Below are 20,706 nucleotides of genomic sequence, written 5' to 3' on the forward strand. Positions count from 1 at the left end.
AAGAAGAAGCTGTCCCAGAATTCATAGCGCGGCCCAGCTCAGTTTCCAACAATGGCGGCAGCTAGTTAGTTTTAATATTACTCTTATTATTCTTTCTGGGTCACAAAATAAACTTTTAACATATTTTCAGGCGAGAATGTAGCTGTGTAAACCTCAAATATCTGCTCAGTTTATCAGGACACCACATATTTTCAAAAGCGCTCCGACGTTTTCGGAGACGTCTGTTACCCACTAGCTCGATAGCTAGCCGGGGGCTAGGACTCACTAGAGCCGTGAGAACACCGGACTCCCCGCAAATCGTTTTCAAACCCACCGCCGTCTTTCGCTACTCAGGTTAAACATGATATATGAGTCACTTAGATAACTTAACAATGTTATTGTTTGGCTTTTTTTAGTATTTTATTTGTTCCTGAGTAAATCGGTTTGGCTGAGATCAAAGTTATAGTTTTTACACAGCTGAATAAACATCAAGCAGACAGCTGATTATCAGAAGTGTGAGATGCTCCAGAATTTACTCCGGTGTCCTGTTATATTTTAGATAGCAAGGAGTTTATTAAACTTCACCGAAACAATCTGCAAATTTCATTAAAATTTAATAAACTATCATCTTGTCTTTATTTTTAGTTAGCACAGACCTTAAACACTTAAAGCTGTAAGCTAATGATAGTTATATAAGAGCAGATGCTGCTGGTGCAATAAGCTGTACGTTTTATGTCCAATGGATGATGATCTGAGTAGTCGACTATCAAAATAATCGTTTGTGGCAGCCCTATAAAACACACAACCAACAGTGTGCTGAGGCTACCGCACTGACCTTTATTCCACTAAAGTTAGGTTTGGTTGTTTATTGTTAAGGACAAACTGAGGAGCGAGAGCAGACAGAAAAACATGCTTATTCGTTCTTTCGTTGACTCGAAATGGAAAACACATCGACCACCATCCCAAAATTTAAATGGCTGCAACACTTTTTTAATCAATAAAACCGAACAAAATATAAAACAAATGAAAGAAGCCAAGGGTGAAACAAACGATACGTGACTTGTTCATTATTGATGTTTGGAGGTGCTGGAAGGCAGACTCCACCTCCAGACTAATGGTTTCCCCGTTTTCAGACAGCTTTAGTTTTATATTCAAAGTAACGCTGGCAAAAAAGTGGATGATTATTCCTTTACTGTAAAGGCCACATCAGGCCAAGCTTAAACAAACAGGAGGAAAAAAGTGGATTTAATGTATGCCTTCATCACATCATGGTAATAAATGCATCCAGAAGCAGTAAGAACCAGGTCTGGTATTTATTCAGACACTTGCCTGGATGTTAAAGTTTACACAAAACTCAAAATGAGCGATTTAACGACTTAATGTTGTACACTTGACATTAACTTAATGAAACAGAAAGCTGGTCCAAATCCAGACTGATGGACAACAGACCTGCTTTTAAAAAATGGAGCTGCCCAGTCGCCTCCCCAAATATTCAGCAGCTGCTTATTACTGCATATCAGGAATGCCAACACATAAACTGCTGCTGTGTTACTATGTGCGCTGTGCTGCAGGGGCATATGGTTTGTGCTAAGCGCTATATGACTGTGATGACAGAGAGCTGCTGGAGGCAGCTGAGCCCAGAGATGACTGCTCATTGCTGGCCTGGCTGGAGCCTGCTATATGACCTACTGCTCCATGCACGAGGGGCGTCCCACCCAGCACTCAGTAGCTGGCAGAGGCTTCGTGCGGGGCATTTGGCAGAGAGCACCGATCAAGAGGAGATGGTAAACGATGTCAAGCGAAAGCGCAAAAACTTGGAAGGCTTTCTTGCTGAATTATTTAACATTTTATTTAGCCGTACATCGCTTCAGGCTCCGCTGCTTCAACATTTATCACGGTGCTCATCATAAAACTGGATCCAGAAAATACAGTTTGGCTTCGGTTCTGTAAGAAAGGTCGTGTTGTTGCTCCTGTCTGTTCACCTGTGTCATAAATGTAAAAACAGTTCCCACGAATTCTGGTTGAAAAACAGACCCTGAAGCGAGTGAACATGAAAGGAACCACGCTTACTTTTACTTACCTTGATTCCTCTTTATTTTACGAGGAGAATAAAGCACGTTTGTTTTATTTGTCAGAAAATGGCAATGCAGATATAGGTTTTATACTGAGCTTATGAAAGTGATTCTTTTTACATCTTAGCTCACTTATTAAACTCTAATAACACAACAACTGAACTGCTTTTATATCCTTTGATGCGTCACTCAGGTAGATGTTTGTAACGTAAAGGACTACATACTATATGCCACTTTTAGTATTGTAAAAACTTTCTCAAAAACTCACCTTGAAACCTTGAAATACAAGCTCAAATCGAGGTGGCAGGATTGCTGATTATTACTGTTTAAGGCTTTAAGGTGCCTTCTCCTTGCTGCCCTTGCCTTTGGAGCCCATCAGCACAAACCTGACGGTGCTTGTGTGACACCTTGTGTGACTCCAGCCCTGGAGAAGCTAGCTCTGCGAGCCTGGCTAATCCATGTGCTGGCACGGCGCCGCTGCGTGGCCATGTGTTCCTGCAGAGAGCACCATTCCCCCAGGAGCTGCTGTCAGCACAAACTCAGGAAACAGTTATACTGTTCATATTTTTACAAGCTGCCTCTATGTGTAGCTAAAGTGAATCATAAGCTAATCACTGCCAGCTGCCTCAGGCATTGCTCTAGCTTGCTAGCCACTCAAGCTCAAGGTATGAGGGGAATCTTTCATATGCCACATTAATCTCTCCCTGAAATTCACCTTCACTGACCATCCAGCACTTCTCTGCTTTTCCCGGTCACCCCACCTCTGTCCTAATGTAAGGACAGAGGGATTTGACCCCTGACCTTATGATTTCTGAAGCTAGAATAGGAGGGGATAGTAAGCTGAGGCTTTGATATTTCTTTTACAAAGAAGGAATTTGAAGATTTCAAAAATGCTCACATACTGATGAATAATGTAAACTTTGACCTGTGCTGGAAAAAGTTTACTTATAGAGATGGGAAATCGTTGCTCATTTCAGATCAGAGGCTTTTTTAACTTGACTGGATGGTTTGTGGTTCAGAGGAATGAGGTAGGTGACTAAACTCTGCCGTTTGAAATGCTACCAGGAGATCAGAGGGACATTCAAACCTGGGCTGTTTGAAGCCGCCCTGAAGTCATAAAATTGCTTGTACTCAGGTATGCGGGCATGGACGTCATCTCCGCTAGCCTGCAGCTATTGTCCAGAAACATTACAGCTCATCTTAATAAAGATAAGCTACCCGTGAAGTCTTGGCTCCCTGCATGGAGGCATGATGGGATGGAAAGTAACATGAAGATTCATGAACAGTGCTGATCTGCTCCTCGTTCATCTTCCTTCACCTGCAGCTAACTGTCCCACTAGGGAGCGGGAATAAGACCCTGTTCTCCACAGGCCCTGCAAACTCCCCAAAACACCCTTCGCCTCCCCTCTCGTCTCCCCCCACTTTTTTGCAGCCGACCATTAAGCCCCTCTGATGGATGACAGGGGCTTCTTTGGCACAGATCGGTGGGAACGCTTCTGTTTCTGGTTAGCAAACTAAAACAGTGTTTGAGAGACAGACAACAGCATCCTGGTTAAAGCTAAGCTAAAGCTAAGCCAGCCCCGAAGGCCCCAGCCTCCGTTAGTCCCAGAAAGATATCTGCCCCAAACTGAGCAGATCCACCTTTAATCACTATAGTCTCCTACTCTGAGGAATTCTTACTGTAAATCATCTGAATCTTTTCTCCCAGTTAACCGTTTGTGTAGTCGGGTTAATTGAAGGCAACACATTATTAACTGAGGCCCGCAAAATGAGTGACTGACCACATACTGCCATGAGCGACTACCTCAAAAATGCTTTTGTTTGGGTTTTGAGACTGACACTCATTTTCTGGCTGGTTGGAGAACGATAATGGCTGGAAGAAAGACAGTGTAGAGTTACAAGCCGTGAACGTGCCCCCTTCCAGAGCGGGAACTCTTAATGTAGCTCTGTGCCGACTGTGCTGCCACTCTAATCCAATTAGCCTGCGTCAATCACTGCCGAGGTATCAAACCGCCTCAGACTAATATTTGCAGAGGGGCTCTAATATCAATACGCAGGTAAAGGCTGCAGCTCCCCACCCCCTCTGCAATTATATAACCACACTCGGGCGAAGCAGTGAATGACAACATTTACCACCCGTCTCTCTGTGCTCGGAGGCCGCCGTGGTCGAACAACCGTTTCTGTGAGAGGGGCCCTGCGCGCACACTTGTGCCGCAGTGATTGCTAGGTGTATTTTAACTGGCATATCTTAATATTAGCTTCAGAAAAATGACACTGGTATTTACAAAGTAAAAGGAGTCTAAATGGCCCATTTGAGCCAGGGTAAACACATTTAGCCGTGAGGTCAGAGGCTGCCACACCGGAGGAAGGTTAGTTTGATAATTTTGTCAAAATGTTTAATGTCCTGCTAAACCGTTTGGGGAAAAACAAATGCAGTGCTGATATTGACTTTGGCAACAGCCTGTATACTTAAGGCTTTAAACATGTAAATCAAATGCTCCATCTTCAGGCAAATGCAAGCAGACATTGCTGCAGGTCTGACGCCTCGCCCCCGCCCTCCGTCTATACCGTGTGATCAACAGATAGAGCTCTACAGCATGTGCCTTCGTGAAAGCTCTTTTAGGTCATCTCGAGCTGCTGAAATGTGCAAATTTGGGAATTGCTGTCGTTTTAATGCGATGCTGTCGTCACATTACTCGAGTTAAGTTGGGGACGCAAAGATGTGCATGAAAAGGGAGCTACGTCATTGGACCACACGGGGCACTATCACCAAGCTGCACCGGCATGTTCCTCATCAAGTACGGACAGGAGCAGACGCAGTCCGACTCTCACTTCCAATATGTCGCCCTGCCTGTGCAGCCGAGTATCCCCTCACAAAGTCCTTTTCACTTTCCATGCCTGTGCTCGCACTGCTAATTGTGCGTGCTGCTGAGAAAAGAGCCACAGGAACCGCGAGGTAATTTTGACAGGCTTCTCCTTCTGCTTTCAAGGCTTGAAACAACACACCAGCTTCCAGATGCTTCCCGGCCATCCCGACGTCTCTTGAGCGCCGCTCGGACGTTTACATCCAGGCGGTTTCACCGCTCCGCTCGGCTGCTCTGTTTGTGCTGGATGGCGAGCGGTCTGCTGTACCTCACACCCCAATCATAACCAATCACGTGTATTTCCTGGATATGTAAACTCGCCCCCACACACGGAGACACACACACACACACACACACATAAGTACAAATGTATGTGCAGCTCTTTAAAGTAAGGAAGCCATCAAAGATCATTCTGTAATATGCGGGTGTTGTATATACACCCAAAGAGGGGAGCACGGAGTTAAAAGAAAGCATGTTTATGTAACACAATCACTTTTGTAACACAGTTTATGATGCTTGATTCCATCCACTCTTTCTCAATGTTATTAAACTGTACAGGACTGTTTTCCTTCCCTACCTCCCTGGTTTTTAGACACATTGCTTTAGCACAGCACACACTGTGCCTCCTGACGACACCCGGGTTCTGTAACTCTGCTCTGCAGGCTCTCTGGGGAAATCATCAGCACTAATAGGAAACATCCTGCAAATCACACACATGCACACACTCAGAGATGCACGAGAAGAGCTGCTCGAGCTGTTGCTGAGCAAGGCAGTCGCACCTCGAGGAGCTGCGGGTTTCGTGCGTCGTCTTTTGAAATGTTTGCGTCGACTTTAAGCGGGAGCTCTGCAAAGATACAGTTAATTAATGAATTCCCGGGATCATGGATTGGTTCAGTGGAAGCACATTTGTCTTGACTAAAGATGTAGCAACACTGGTATTCTTACTAAACCGTATTCAGTTTTATTGCTTCTTAAAAGTATCTCCAGATGTGCTTATTTTCACAATTACCTGAAAGATGCATCACTGGTTTAAACGTGATTGTGTTGCTTGCATTTGTTGCATAGCTGAACAACAGCAGTACATCAAGGTCTATAAAATGTAATCTCGAGGTTTTTAAAGAGAACCGCTCGATGGTGAAAGAGCTCACAGAACATAAACACAAGAGGACGATGCTATCACACGGCTTTGATACTCTCACCAAAGTGTGAACCGTGACCGCTCGAAACAGAGCTGGTGATGTGTCACATTGACCGCGTGGTGACCAGCACTGCCCGTCTTCCCACGAGGGCCGTCAAAGGAGCTGAGAAGTTGATTTTGTTTCCAGTAAGAAAGCCAAGATGGGTTTGTCAGCAGGACCACGAGGCTTAACCTAACATGAGCTAAGAGGGTTCGGCCGGGACTCGGGATGATAAATAGGTGAAAAATAATGGAGGCAGTAAAGTGTAATCATAATATCAGGGAACGTCTTAAGAGAAGAACAGCGTTTGCACTTTCACTGAACTTTGTCGTACACGTTGTTTGTATGCAGTCAAACAAACACTCGGTGTCCTTTGACCTTTTCAAAACATGATGTGATATGACTTCAATTATATGACAGAATTGTGACAAAGCCGTCCATGACTGTTTGCAGGATTATTCATTCATTAATCAGATTCATGTTTACATTTCCCACCCTTCATGACACATCTCTAGTTTCCCAGCGACCCAGACCTTCGGAGCGACATACCTCAGCGTCTAAATACAAATCGAGGGTTTGTTACTCACCCGTCTCTCGTGCCGTCCATGGCGGCCAGCGGGGACAGGTGGTGAGGGCTGCCGAGGTCTCGATCCAGTCGGTGCTGTCGGGTCGGCAGGTCAGCGGTGGAGCCAGAGTTGGGGGTGGGGGTGAGCAGCTCCACTGGGGCGCTGTGATGGGGGGTACTGGAGCCAGTGTACAGGCCTGAAAGACAAACAAAGCTAATTCGGTAAACGTGCCAAATAAACTCAAGGCCCCCGTGCTTCATCTCTCCCTCGAGCAAATTAAAAGCCATTTCATGGCAACAGGATTTTGTTTTGACAACTTTCATCCAATCAGTGTGCTTTGTAAAATAAAAAGTTCTGTGTTTGCGCTGTGTGTAATTTAGGGTACATTGTTTGTGCTGCCACAGGGACTCGCCTTGTTTGTCCTTTTTCGTGTTACACAATAATAAACTAAAATGTTACATGTGTTCAGTGACTTTGAACAGTAGGTCCTTTAAAGCTACAAATATATGATATAAGCTAAAGAAATCTGCAGAAGAGCATGTGATAATCTGCTGACTGTTCCAATATGTCTTTTACTTTTTGATCATTTCAGTTTTTCCAAATGATATTACAGTTACATGTTGTTGATGCACCAGTCTGTGGGGGCATTATTATCTTCTTTTACTGGTTGCATGTTGCCAACCTTTTCTACTGTTTCAAGCTGCAAACTGTTATTAAATACGGACTCCTTTTCTTCTTTGCAAACTAGGAACTGCAAATAATAACTGTCACAACTGTTTTTACTATTATTATCTTCAGCGAAGATGCTTCCAAAGCCCAATTTGACAACAAAAAACAGGCTGTTTTGTCCAAAAATGAATCCCAGGGGTGTTCATTTTAAAAGGATAAAAAAAAACTGTTACTGTCTTACTGCTGTTAACATGTGGCTAGTTAGACTTTGGAGATCCACACGACTGTGCACAAGTCTTGAGCCTTCCCTCATTTCTGTATATTTTGGTTCCACTGGCGCTCTCGTAATTTTCTAACGCTTCATTTAACACGGGTCCACCGGCAGGCCCATTTTACAAGCACTTTTTAAATGATCCCAACCCCACTGCTGTTTGTGCTGGAGACAAAATCCACCTTGTTTCAGAAAGAAGAGAAGACGAACTTTATGTTTGGTGTACTATGGTATCACGAGGCACTGTTCGAACACAGACAGGAAAAAAATCAGCCACATTCACGTTACCATACATGTATCCCTCAGACCTGCATAAATCTTGGTCAATAAAGGGTTAAAGACGTCTTGAGCAACAGTTCTCCAGGATTTCTGAAGGTCTGTAAAAGTCGTTCTTTGGACATTGGTGCTTTTTGACTCATTTTCAGTCAAGTCATTGAACCCAACCGTTTTCAGAGGAAGACGGCAAACAACTTAAATGTGCCTGTCACAAAAACACATATTTTATTCTAATTTCTTTAGTTAAAAAAAGGCCAAAAAAATACAGTCTGACTTACACAAAATAGTATTTTTTTGCACCAACGTGGTGATTCTCACACAGCTATAAAACTTGGCATTTGAATCGCACTAAAATGGAAAAGAACAAGGGAACCGAGTATCACACAGTGAATAAAACAAATGATGGTGGCTTTGCCATCAGAGCGGATAACATGTATACTGAAAAGGAAATTGGATGTTTTTGAGAAGGTGTGGAGACCATTTGTGAATTTTGTAGAAGGATTTGTATTATCTGAGGAGGACGAGGACTGAGGGCAATGACATTTGATTTGGGATAATGATAAATTTAGGCCTTTAACAGGGTGATAAATCTGATGACTTTTTCATGTAGTATTTAGAATGTTGGACTGTTTGTAAGTCATTAAAATGTAAAAAATAATAAAGATATTGTTGGAAAAAAAAAACTTGGCATTTGTTGACATGGTGTTCAGTGTGTGCTCACAGAACTTGAACAAACTGAAGAAGCGGAGGACGTGCCAGGCCTAAAAAGAAAAAACCACCACCAAAATCTACACCAGATGCACAGTATCTCAAAGTCATGTTTCAACCAGTTTAATTTAATCAAAAATCATCATCCACAGGGACGAGAACTGCCTGCCCCACTCTGGACAGTCTTGTTAAGCAAGAGTCAACTTGATCTTTCCTTTTTTTCCTCTTTGCATCTTCTGCTAAGTTTAGCAGCTGATTTCTTTCCCAGCATCCAAACGGCGAGAAGCACATTGACTGTCTGGGGCAGTTAACCGGCAACGAGAGCAGAAGACGGGAGGAGATGAAAGGAAGAGGAAAGATGGGTGCTCCTGGTTTTGCAGTTTTCAGGCCAGCTGTTCTCAAGTGGAAGCATGCCGAGGCCTGATCTGACAGCGCTCTGAAATGGTTACAAGCTTGATTCATTACCCCGAAATCATCAATCACAGACCTTAAATGTTTTCCCCTTTAGCCCCAACATCTGCTAGCACACCGGCAAAACAGTCGACAAATAATGGCTGTGATTGCCTCAATTTCATCACCAGTTCCTTGTGGAGGAAGACAAAAAGGATCTGATGTTGCTCTTTAAGAGTTAGAGTGGGATTATGTACCAAAGACGCTGTCGAGCGGATTTGAAAAGCTTCTTGTTGAGTTCAGGAAGAAATCTCTGTGAGAAGAAACTGAGAGGATAGCAGCAGGAGCACATAAACCTCTGTACTCAACTATGATGAGTCCTTCCTCTGGTTAATCAGGGAACACTCTAATTATGCTCTATAAAACAGAGAGGGGGGGGTTCTCGTAACTCTTGCTGCAGACATGTGAATAGGAACAGACTTATAAGCAGTGAACAGGAAAACAAGTTTAGCTCTGACTGGAAGCATGACTCATTTTCTGCTCCACAAGTGTTAATGATGGGATGGCTGCCCACTTTGGCCCACTACTTACATGCATCCTATTGGCTCTAGAACAAAGAGAAAGTCGTGTAAATAGAGATCCTGAAGTCTAACCTTTTCTGACCTCGAATAACACGGCGTCCTTGACTGCTTTAGCTCCTCTGGGGCTTTAAACGATTTAAACCAAGACAGAAAGCAACATCTCTCAGAAAGAGAGGGGAGGTAAAGAGCCAAGACTCAGAGGCCTGGTTCCACATTCAAAGAAAAGTTGAGCTTTCATAGTCATCAACGGTGCGCCGAGATCCAGCAACAATAACAGACAACAGTGGGGAGCCTGGCTGTGGTAGAGGCAGAAAACAAGGACAGATGTGTCCATAAAGGGAGGAAGCTGCAGGGAATCTCTCTCGTCTTTAGGATGGTTATAATCCATTTATCTCTCTCTTGTTCCCAATTCAGTGTGGCGCTGACTTTTAGTGACGGTCAAACTCATCAGTTAGAAAAATGGAAGTTTAAAAGAAGCTTAAAGGCCACATGTGATGAATAAACTTTTCCAGTTCTAGTGGCTGCTAATGGTTTTTGCAGTCTTTGCATGACAGGGAGACAGGTTAACATGACATGGTTATGAAATCCAAACCAAACAAACAAAAGCACAAGGCTGTAACACTTCCCTTATAAACTCAAGTATGGACTAACGGCTAAAATGTTGATATAAAATGTGCACGAGCAATTAAAGTTCAATTATGTGGTGTGGATTGTTTATCTTTTGACCAAAGGCACCACCAAGTATGATTTTCACTGCCTGAGAGTGCAGAATTACCACAATACATCTGCAGGAATGTTGACATGGCTGCTGATTACCACCAATGACTCGGTGATTGCTTTGCCAGGTGTTGGGATTTCTGGCGGTCTGGACCTCACTTGCTGGCGTGCTCTTCTGCTTTGGAACAAATACTCCCTGGGCTTCGATGTTTTGAGATGTGGCCAGTCGATTTCACTCATATTTGAAATTGTTTAACCATGAATGATGTTGCTACTACTGGTGACACATTATATTTTGTATTTATGCCACATGTTTTCTTACCGAACTTCAATTTTTGTTCGTTTTATGAGAAAAATAAGTGGAAAGTTGAGATGTTTTATTGGTAAAGAAACCGATTAATTAAGAGATCAATTATTAGAGGAAGAAATCAGACTCTGAGAATGACAGATGACAGGTGTGTACCTGTGAACATGTCTTGGCCCAATGCAGGAGAATGGCCATCTTTGCCATTGTAGAGGTGCTGCGTAGAGGTGGAGCTCTGGAGGTGCTGCATGGACAGACAGTCGCTCAGGACATCCTGCTCCAGGTGAGGGCAGGGCCGAAGCTGAGAAAAATAAGCAACGACAAGAATAAACTTCAAATGTTTACAAGAAATGATGATGAGTCATTTAAATGGAGAGAACTCCATCTGGTCTGCAAGATTACTCAATCGAAGAACAAGACGACTTCAGTTTGGCCTGTTCGTGGCTTGGACCTCGTGTGTGTGAGAGCGTTCGCTTCATCTTTTTGCAATAATGTGATTGTAATGTTGATCTGAAACAGTAAATCAGCAAATGAGAATAGAATTGTCAGTCAGGGGGAACCGGGGGAAAGATCATATGTTCTTTTTTGAGTCATGCGTTGGCCTTAGACATAATTGGTATGAACTCAGAGCCAATGTGAGATTGCTCCTGTTTCTTTCCCTGCCAACTTTAATGGGGGCAACTGAAGACACATTTCAGCGAGATCACACGGCACAAAGATAAAATTCAAACCAAATGAAACCTGTGTCAGTTGACAAAATGAGACATCTGCCTTATGGATCAGTGGAATAGCTGAACTCTGTTGTATACATTACTGGATTTCTATGTAATAAAACATTATAGCTGCTGAGGTACACACAGGACTTCTTTACTGTCGCCAGGAGGTTTAACTTTAAAAATGCCAAGATGTAAAAAGAGAGAATGGGATAGTATAGCTGACTATCTGATGTAGGCACAAAAACAGACTTCAGACTCCAGTGTATAAAGCAAATATGGCCACCGAGAAATAAGACACTGACTAGAGAACAGTGGAGTCGACCCACGATCCTACTGGCATCTGCTTATACACCGTTACAGAGACAAGGATCAATGACAACCAGTTACTGTTAACCTCATCTGCTATTCAACACAACATTTACTGACAAGTTGAAGGAGAGTGATGGCAACGGTCCTGGTGAAGAATCCACTGCTGCAGGAGCTTCATAAACTAAACTGATATTTACATAGTGCTTTTCGGATTATATGGGCCAAAACACTTTACGCAACAGGAGAAATGCTTTTTCTGCACATACAACATTTTATGTATTACACAAACACACCAATAACTTCCTCAGGGTCAACCTGGGGTTTTGGTTGAGCAGGCAACCACATGCTGTAAGGCCAGAAAGCAGCGGCCGGGGTCCGAGTCCAACCCGCAGCCCTTTGCTGTGTGTCTTCCCCCCCCTCTCGCTCTTTTGTGTCCATCTGCACTGTCACTGTCCAATAAAGGCAAAAGCCCCCACCGACACACACACACAGGGGGCGTTTAGCATCTTTGGTTTGGGGAAGAGCAGAGGTTAGAACCACTGACCTTCTAATTATTCTTATTAAACATAATGACCACACAGGCTAACAGCACAGGCTCAGACCTGCTTTGCAGAATAAAAGGGATGCTTTTTTTTTTTTAAATGACTTTTTAGTGTATTTTGATGTTGCAGATTTGCAGCTGCAGATTTTGTCAGTTCCACATTCATGATGCGAATCTCCCACTTCACCAAAGATCTGGGGACCGAGCGAGCACAGTGATGATCTGAGCTTTGTGACATGGCGTGCTATCCTGCAGCCACCAGGAGATGGGCACACTGTGTGATGGGAATGATCAGAAATGATACTCAGGCTGTGGTGACTGAATTTTGGTCACTTGGTACTAAAGTGTGACAAGAAAACCCCCCCCCCCCCCCACATCATTAAAACACCATCAGCCTGAATGGCTGGTACAAGGCAGGAAGGAGCAATGCCAAATTCTGAATGTTTTATCTGAATGCAGAAAGGGACACTCATCAGACTAGGCAACGTTTTTCTAATCTCTTGTTGGCCAACTTTGGTGAGCCTGCACAGTTTGTAACCTGAAGTTTTTCTCTGACAGGAGCGGTACCTCACGTGGTCTTCTGCTGCTGTCGACCATCAACTGTGTTGTAATGAGTGGTTATTTGAGTCACTCTTGCCTTCCTATCAGCTCAAAGCAGTCTAGTTATTGTCATTTGACCTCTTGCATCAACAATGCCCGGAGAACTGCGGTTCAGTGGACATTCTCTCTCTGTAGAGATGGTGCTAGTTGATTCAGCTACTTAACAGTGAAACTTGTAATAGTAAAACTAATCTCTACAGTTTGTGCAGAGCAGCACTTTTTAAATGAAAAATTTGTATTTTATGTTTATACTTGGCCAACATCTGTTATAAGCAGGCTTAGTTTAAACCAAAGAGCAGCTGGTGCAACTCTTAAACATTTGAATCCAATATGCGAGTTTCTTTCATCTTTGAACTAAATGTATATCAAGTTTGTGTTTTTGTAATCATGCTGAGATAATAACTATGCTGACTAATACATATTTTTCAGTGGAGTGTATAATAATAATAATAATGAGTGATAACTTCATGATGCCAAGAGGCATAAAACCCTGGCAGTGTTGCTGTGGACCCTCTGAACGACTGAAGTCAAGTGTCGGTACTCGATTTGCAGGCAAGGACAAAGTCATCCAAGATTTTTTTTTTATTTTCCAACATCACTGCAACCCTCTCAGTCTGTTTGTCCATCTGTCTGAGTTCTGATATTGTGGTCAGTTTGTGGGTGGAAACATTGTTCAGCAGCAGTATCATCCCATCTACTCGACTCTCAGATTATTCCCTCAGAGTTCATTCAGAGCAGTAAGTGAACAGATTATTTTATCTGTGGCTTGTATCTTTTAAGATTCTGGCTTTGCTGAAAAGTCAAATCACAAGTGATTTAACTCCCCCCCCAAAAAAGCTAAACCTAACAGCTTTACAGCTGGCATTTTCCATGTTTTGATTTCACATTTAGATGCCGTAAATCAGTAAATGTGTCCTTGTGGGGATTCTTAAGACAGCCCTGCAAAGCATTCATTGCAAGTAATTGGGGCTCTGCTTTCTCCACAGCGACACTCTTAAAGGTTTTTTTTCCTGCTTTGGGCCAAATCCAAGAGTGGAGTAAGAGCGTTTGTTTGACATTTGTCCATAACATCTGGCCACTGGGGTATTCTGCACTACAGCTTATTAACAATGCTACAAGCACACATGTGTTTCCCTTTACGACACTAAGCAAAGAAACACATCATCCAGCCTGCCACTATCCAGCCCTTTACACAACAATGGGCCCTTTCTCTCTCTTATTTACCCACTTTCAGTTAGGGAAAGAATGGGCTTTTGACCACAAGCATGATGAAATGTGGTCAAACCTGATCTATTGTTGGGGAAATGATTCTAAAGATACTCCACTTCACGGCTAAATGCTTCAAAACCCCTCAGTTAGAGCAACTTGATGGATCTGCAGATAATGTGACCTAAGAAAGAACAAATCTTGTTAAAGTTGCAGCTCTACCCGAATGACCCGAATAAGGTCATGCAGGAAACTAGCTGCAGAAAAAGATCAGCTTGAGCTGCAAAATTTCATTTCATTTTTTATTTATTTCACACTTGGTTCAACAGTTTCAACAGTTTCATCCTTTCATACACACAAACCAGGCTTTCCCTTGATATAACACGGCAACCATGAGTGAAAAGGAGAAGGAAGAAGAAAATATTCTTATTAAACCCTGCCCCCCCATCTACATTTCAACTAGTGGGCACAACTCTTAAGATTATAATGAAATCAAATCAAATCAAATCACTTTTATTGTCACATCACATGTGCAGGTACACTGGTACAGTACATGCGAGTGAAATTCTTGTGTGCGAGCTTCACAAGCAGCAGAGTTGTGCAAAAATACAATAACGTAAAACAAGCAAAATATAAGAATGTCTAAATCTGAGACTAATAAATATATGTACAATATATAATAGTATATGCATTACTGGATGTGTATACTAAATGTGTTTTTCTACGTGTGTGTGTGTGTATACATATTTTACAAATTAAATAGAGTAAGCAATAAAATAAAATATATAAAATATACAGAGGTTGGTAGTTGGATATTGTGCAAAACAGTGGCATTAATGGACAGTATGTAGTGCATAATGTTGAAGTTCTAGTAGTGGAGGTGAGGTGTCTATGAAGTGTTCAGCAGTCTGATGGCCTGGAGGAAGAAGCTGTCTCTCAGTCTGCTGGTACGGGACCGGATGCTGCAGAACCTCCTTCCTGATGGAAGAAGTCTGAACGGAGGTTCTGCAGCATCCGGTCCTGAAGAGAGTTCCACAGTCGTATACCCGTAACCGTGGTCCCAGCGAGCTGATGCTTAAAATGATATTTCCTTCAGCTGTCCTCACCTCCCAAACACAGGTAATATATTATTTTTAGCCTTAAACATAATTAATAATGTCCGTAGTTTCACTAAACCTACTTTCAATAGTTTTGATTTTATAAATAATTTATTTAAGAATAAATGAACCATGACGCAGCAGTTTTTAAGTGTCCACTGGCTTTAATTTGCTACTTAAAAATGAAGAAAACAACAAATGTCAGCGCTAACAGCTGACATACTTTTGGTTCCTCTATGATGTTTCTTTTTAAACCTCTGACTACACACAGGTGTTTTGTCCTGTTTCTCACTCTAGCAGAGAGTGTCTTACCTTCCTACGCACCTGTTGCTCTTTGGCTGAGTGGATCTTGACGTGTTTGCGTAGGGAGCTGGGATCCGTGTAGCGCTTGGTACAACCGGAGATCTGACACGCATACGGTTTCTGGGAGGAGAGACGAAATATTTCTGTTCAGTTATCAGAGCAAAATGTATAAATGTAGCTTTTCTAATAACAGAGACACAGAATAATTTAAGCAGCTAAAAAAGAAAATTGTAAAGGAAAGGAGAAAAATTAACATGCAGTAAATATGAAACTTATGTAAGCAAAGGCAAAGATAAAGTCCTACCTTTCGGCTGAGAAAGACACATAATGTGAGGTAAAAGGAAGACCAGACAAAGGATGAAAAGAAAAGACAATCAGTTGACAAAAATTTGAATACCACAACATCTCTTTGGTTATTAGTTTTTCAGGGTTTAAAGCATCGTATTTCACTTGCAGTTGCACTCACTCAGCAATGAAACCCATCTCTCTTGCTACTGACAGCACCGATACTGCATGATTAATAATGTATAAAGACTTAAAGACAAACACTATAATATATCAGCGCAAGAAATACACTCACTGGCCACTTCATTAGGTACCGCTCGTTAATGTAGATGTCTAATCAGCCAATCACACGGCAGCAACATATAGACGTGTTCAAGACAACCTGCTGAAGTTCAAACTGAGTATTTCAGAAACTGCTGATCTACGGACATTTCCCTGCACAACCATCTCTACGGTTTACATAGAACGGCCTGAAAACAGAAAACATTCAATAAGACACAGAAATGCCTTTTTGATGCAAGAAGGTAACAGTAACTGAAGAAGAACATCTATGAATGCAGATCACATAAAACCCTGAAGCAGATTGGCTGAAGCTGCAGAAGACCACACAAGGTGCCCATCAGCAAGGACGAGAACAGGAAACTACGACCTCACTGCAACATTTTGAAGGTAGGGTCAGGATTGGTGTGAGCAACCTGAAAGCATGAATCCTTCATGCCTTTATCAACAGATCAAGCTGGTTGGTGCTGCTGTAAAAGTGTGGGGATGTTTTCTGGGCACATGTTGGACCCCTGAGAACAAACTGACCATTGTATAAATGACACAGCCTATCTAATTATTGCTATCATGTATATAACAATATTCATGGACCAAAATCTCTGAATTATGTTTCCAGCACTCGAGTTTTATGCCATGAAGAATTAGGTAGTCCAACCCTGTATTAGAAGGCGTACCTAATAAAGTGGCTAGTGAGTGTATAAATGATCTTATTCAACCATGTTGAGGAGTATTCTTAATAATGAAGCATTTATGTGATTATGCACACTGGATACACCGTGATGGAGTACACCACTTTCATTTCACATTTTTCTAATTAAAATGAAGGATGGTGATAGAGATTTTTTTACTTTTTACATTCAGTAACATAAGTTTTACAGACTTTATTATCTCTGCACTTTAACGTTTTCTCTAAGTAGCCTGTTGTCATCCCAAAGTGCTTATAATGCCACTCATCTCTGTTTGTTTTGCCAAGAAACCGACTCGATACAGCGCAGAGCCCCGACTTTAAAAGAAAAATAAAAGAGTGAAGTAAAACTTCTGTGTAGGATAAATATAATTAAGCTTTAAAATGATTTTCCTCCTCAGTGTTTCTGGCAGCGCAGCCGACTGGGCAGCACAGCGAAAGCCATCGTGGGGTGTTAATGTGAGGCCATAAGCATCGGGGTCCCAGATTAGCTGTATCGTTTGGACTACTGTGGAAAGAGTGTGCAGTGGAAGAAAATCCCACACTGACAGAATAACACAACGTCTGCATTAACATTTCTACTCTTACTACTTGATAATTTACTGTTACATATAGAAAAGTATTGGTGCACGGCCAGTTCAGTGAAAACAGGGGGAAACATTCTGGTTGCAAAAATACTGCTAAAATTACTTTCTCTGGGAAGAAAATCAAGGGTGACACTGCCTGACCACCGCTACTCTTTTTCTAACCGCTCAGCATTACCAGTGTTCAGTCATTGGAGTAACGGCGTTACTTTTTTCAGTAACGAGTAATCTAACTAATTTGTTGCAGTTTACCGCGTCTTGTATCAGTTGCTTTAAGCAGCTGCGCGCTCACGCGGATCACTTTCTGCCCGACGATCACTTTTTGGCACAACACCTGAATTTAGTTTTCCTGTTTATTTCTAAACCATTAAATTTTAATAAATGGACTGGTACTGACAATCAAATCAAGCACTCATAGCTTATAAGTCTTATTCAGTCAGTCAGACACATTCATGCAGTACTTTTGATGCTTTGGAGGCAACTCTTGGTTCTTACTCCAAATAATAATAATAATAATAATAATAATAATAATAATAATAATGATGGATTGCATTTATATAGCGCTTTACAATTCCACTATTCATTCACTCTCACATTCACACACTGGTGGAGGCAGCTACAGTTGCAGCCACAGCTGTCCTGGGGCAGACTGGCAGAGGCGAGGCTGCCATATCGCGCCATCGGCTAAACCGATAAAAATACAGACTAGAGGAACAAAAATTGACCCACTGAGCTTTAGCATTGTAGGCTCTACCATGTAAGCCACAGCTGCCCCCTTTATAAAGGGACTTAGGTCCATTATATACAAATTTGAAATACTCCTTCAAATAACTACTCAATAATACGCACACTTACACACCTTGAACTCAGAAATGTAATCAGAAATAAAAATGGTGCAGAAAAGCATCAACGTGCATGAAAAGCAGTGGTGCATAATTGTGTATGCTTGGTAGGGTAGATTGATCTGTAATGGTGCAAAGCAGAATATTTGCATCTAAAATAGGATATAGTATAAGTAGAACATAGAAATACATTAAAAATTACACAAAATTCAAGTAAATGAGTACTTAATTACAGTCCCGCTCTCACCCGATGGTGTTGGGCACTGTACGATTAAAAGTGCTTTAGTCCAGCGTTTTATTGGGAGGCACATATTGAGCTGGTTGTTTCAAATCAGGTTTAAGTAATCTCTCAAACGCAGACTGTAGATTCAGATGTCAGAAAAAAATTATTGGGATTCGATTTATTGGCTTAAAGGGGAAAAAAGTAAAAAATCTCTCCCTTGCAGAGGAAACCCAACGTACTTAAGAATATAATTTGAGCTCAACAACTTCTTTACTCCCTAGCTGTGCTGGCATACGGATGGTGATAAAGTGGGTGGTAAATTGGTGGGGCTACTGAGACATGACGAGTGGCAGCAATGGCTGACTCAACCTTTCCTTCTCGCTCCACGGGTCAGAGAAACAGACAAAGCTCTGTCTGAGCCTGCAGTCCCAATCCAAGCCTGTTATGGCACAAGCTGCAACTTGGCCAAATGACACTGATCGTTTAATGATCTGTGGCATGTCACTGCAAGAGGAAAGTGGGTGAGAATGCCACACGGCTCACTGACTGACAGCAAGTTAAAGTCTAACACTGTCATGATGTGGAAATAGGCATTTGAATGTTGTAAAATCAGAGCAGGGATACCGCACGATATGCACACTCACGCACACTCACGCACACACCGAGGGGACGTTCAAAAAGTCACGTTTATTGTTGGCAGCCGTAGTCTGTGTTTGGTTGTGTATGATCATGGAGACGCCTACTATAGCAGGAACTAAAACAAAGGTGGTTTGGATTACTCTGTCAAGTGTTTACATGTCTGAACGTGGGCAGAAGTTACCAAATGAAATGAAATGAATGAAACTATATAGCGATGTATTATTGAAAGTTCAAAGATCAGTGTGGGCGCTAAGTAGAGGGCAACAGAAGTCGCCTCTGCCCACCTTCACACTCCTGCCAAACAGTCTTTTACATTTTTTTTTTGTCCTTTTTTTAAAGCATCCTGATCCATCCTGACATTGAGGCTGATGTGATGCAATTGCAGCACGGTATCCAGATAAGTTCCTCAAACTAATCCCGAAATGGATTTCAAAGAAAGTGAATGACGACATATGCAAACATCAGTAGTTCAGATTAAACACTCTGGTGAAACGCTGGGAGGGGGGAGGTGAGAGAGCAGAGGCTTGGATTCTGACCGTGTCCAGGTGAGTGCGCTGATGCTTGGCCCGATCGCTGGAGTTGCTGAAAGCTTTCTGGCAGCCAGGGTGCTGGCACAGGTACGGCTTCTCTCCTGTGTGGCTCCTCAGGTGGATCTTCAGATTCTCCAGACGAGAAAACGCTTTGTTACAGCCCTCGAACTGTGGAGGAGGGGAGACAGAGATTAGAGCACAAAGGCAACCACACTTTGGCAGGTATGCACAGGACCACACAGGAAAAATAAGCAAAAAGCCCACATGCATGCACACAAAAGAATTTTAATCAATCAGTGTAAAGCTGGCAAACGTTAGAACCGTGTGGGTTGTGTATATGTGTGTGTGCATGTGACTCAGAGATAAGTTGTTCCAATCTTTCCTTCAGTCTCATAATTACTCACACAGATGGAGCTCACTGTAAATGATATATTAACTAGCTATGGAAAAGAAATCAAATACTTAAAGAAAACCTTTTACGCTGTTACGGTGGGAGATGCTCAGATTAAACACGAGGATAGCAACTTGTGATTCACAAGCTCAGGCTTCAAACCTTTCGGTTACAAGGGTCAGCCAATCAGAAGAAAGTTGGCTTAAATGCAACTTTGCAAACAATTTGTTTTGCACTAAGACTCAATACCAGAGAAATAAAGATTATGTTGAACTCACTCGTGCAAAGCCACTCTAGTAAAGGCAGAGAATAAAAGATGGACCTGGGAATCAGCAGAAACTGTCCACTTTAATAATGTGGGTGGTGTAAGTGCGAGCATTTTTTTTCCATGGCTATTATGTTGCAGATCCAAAGACCTTTGTTGAAAAGCACATCCACTTGAAAAACAGCCGCATTCATGGCAGTGCTCTTGTCTCGAGGCTGCCATCTAAATTGCCGGGAAACTGGAGTGTGCCGTACAGCAGCAGTTAATGGGCTGTAATGCATAGCATGAGATAAGTGTGCTGCTGTGTATAGTTCATTAGACTGACAAGTGACAGTGACTGTAAACAAGCTCATAGCCGACCCAGCTTGGCTCATTTGATCCCGACCACTCTGCCAATGAACACCACAGATTTGTTAACATGTGAATGATTCATGAAGCTTCTCGCATATCCGCTTCTTCTCTTAAGGAGAAAACACAGCAGGCTGGTGGAAAGGGCAGTCCCCATCAAAGCCCCCCTACAGTGGATGCTGTGTAAAGAGTCACAAAGTCTACTGGTGCACAGTAGAAAAGGAAGTTCAGCTCACTGGTACTTTTTTCTATTTACTTGTACGTACCCTCATGCACTTTACTATCACT

At 42.4% G+C, this 20,706-nt stretch overlaps 1 protein-coding gene across 2 annotated transcripts in view; it reads right to left on the reverse strand.

Moving 5' to 3' along the window:
• The window catches only part of LOC120747322 (zinc finger protein GLIS1), a 78,646-nt gene that overhangs the window by 4,268 nt on the left and 53,672 nt on the right, over positions 1–20,706 (reverse strand). Inside the window, exons 5-8 of one of the 2 annotated variants that reach the window (XM_040053110.1) lie at positions 19,421–19,582; positions 15,369–15,467; positions 10,735–10,876; positions 6,681–6,855 (exon numbers count right to left, since the gene is read on the reverse strand). In XM_040053110.1, coding sequence (XP_039909044.1) covers positions 6,681–6,855; positions 10,735–10,876; positions 15,369–15,467; positions 19,421–19,582 — 578 coding nt within the window. Of the gene's footprint in view, positions 1–6,680; positions 6,856–10,734; positions 10,877–15,356; positions 15,468–19,420; positions 19,583–20,706 lie in introns of both variants that reach the window. The other variant, XM_040053109.1, reaches the window with a different exon arrangement.

This window comes from Simochromis diagramma, unplaced genomic scaffold (genome assembly GCF_900408965.1).
Source record: "Simochromis diagramma unplaced genomic scaffold, fSimDia1.1 OVJJ01000419.1, whole genome shotgun sequence".
NCBI lineage: Eukaryota > Metazoa > Chordata > Actinopteri > Cichliformes > Cichlidae > Simochromis > Simochromis diagramma.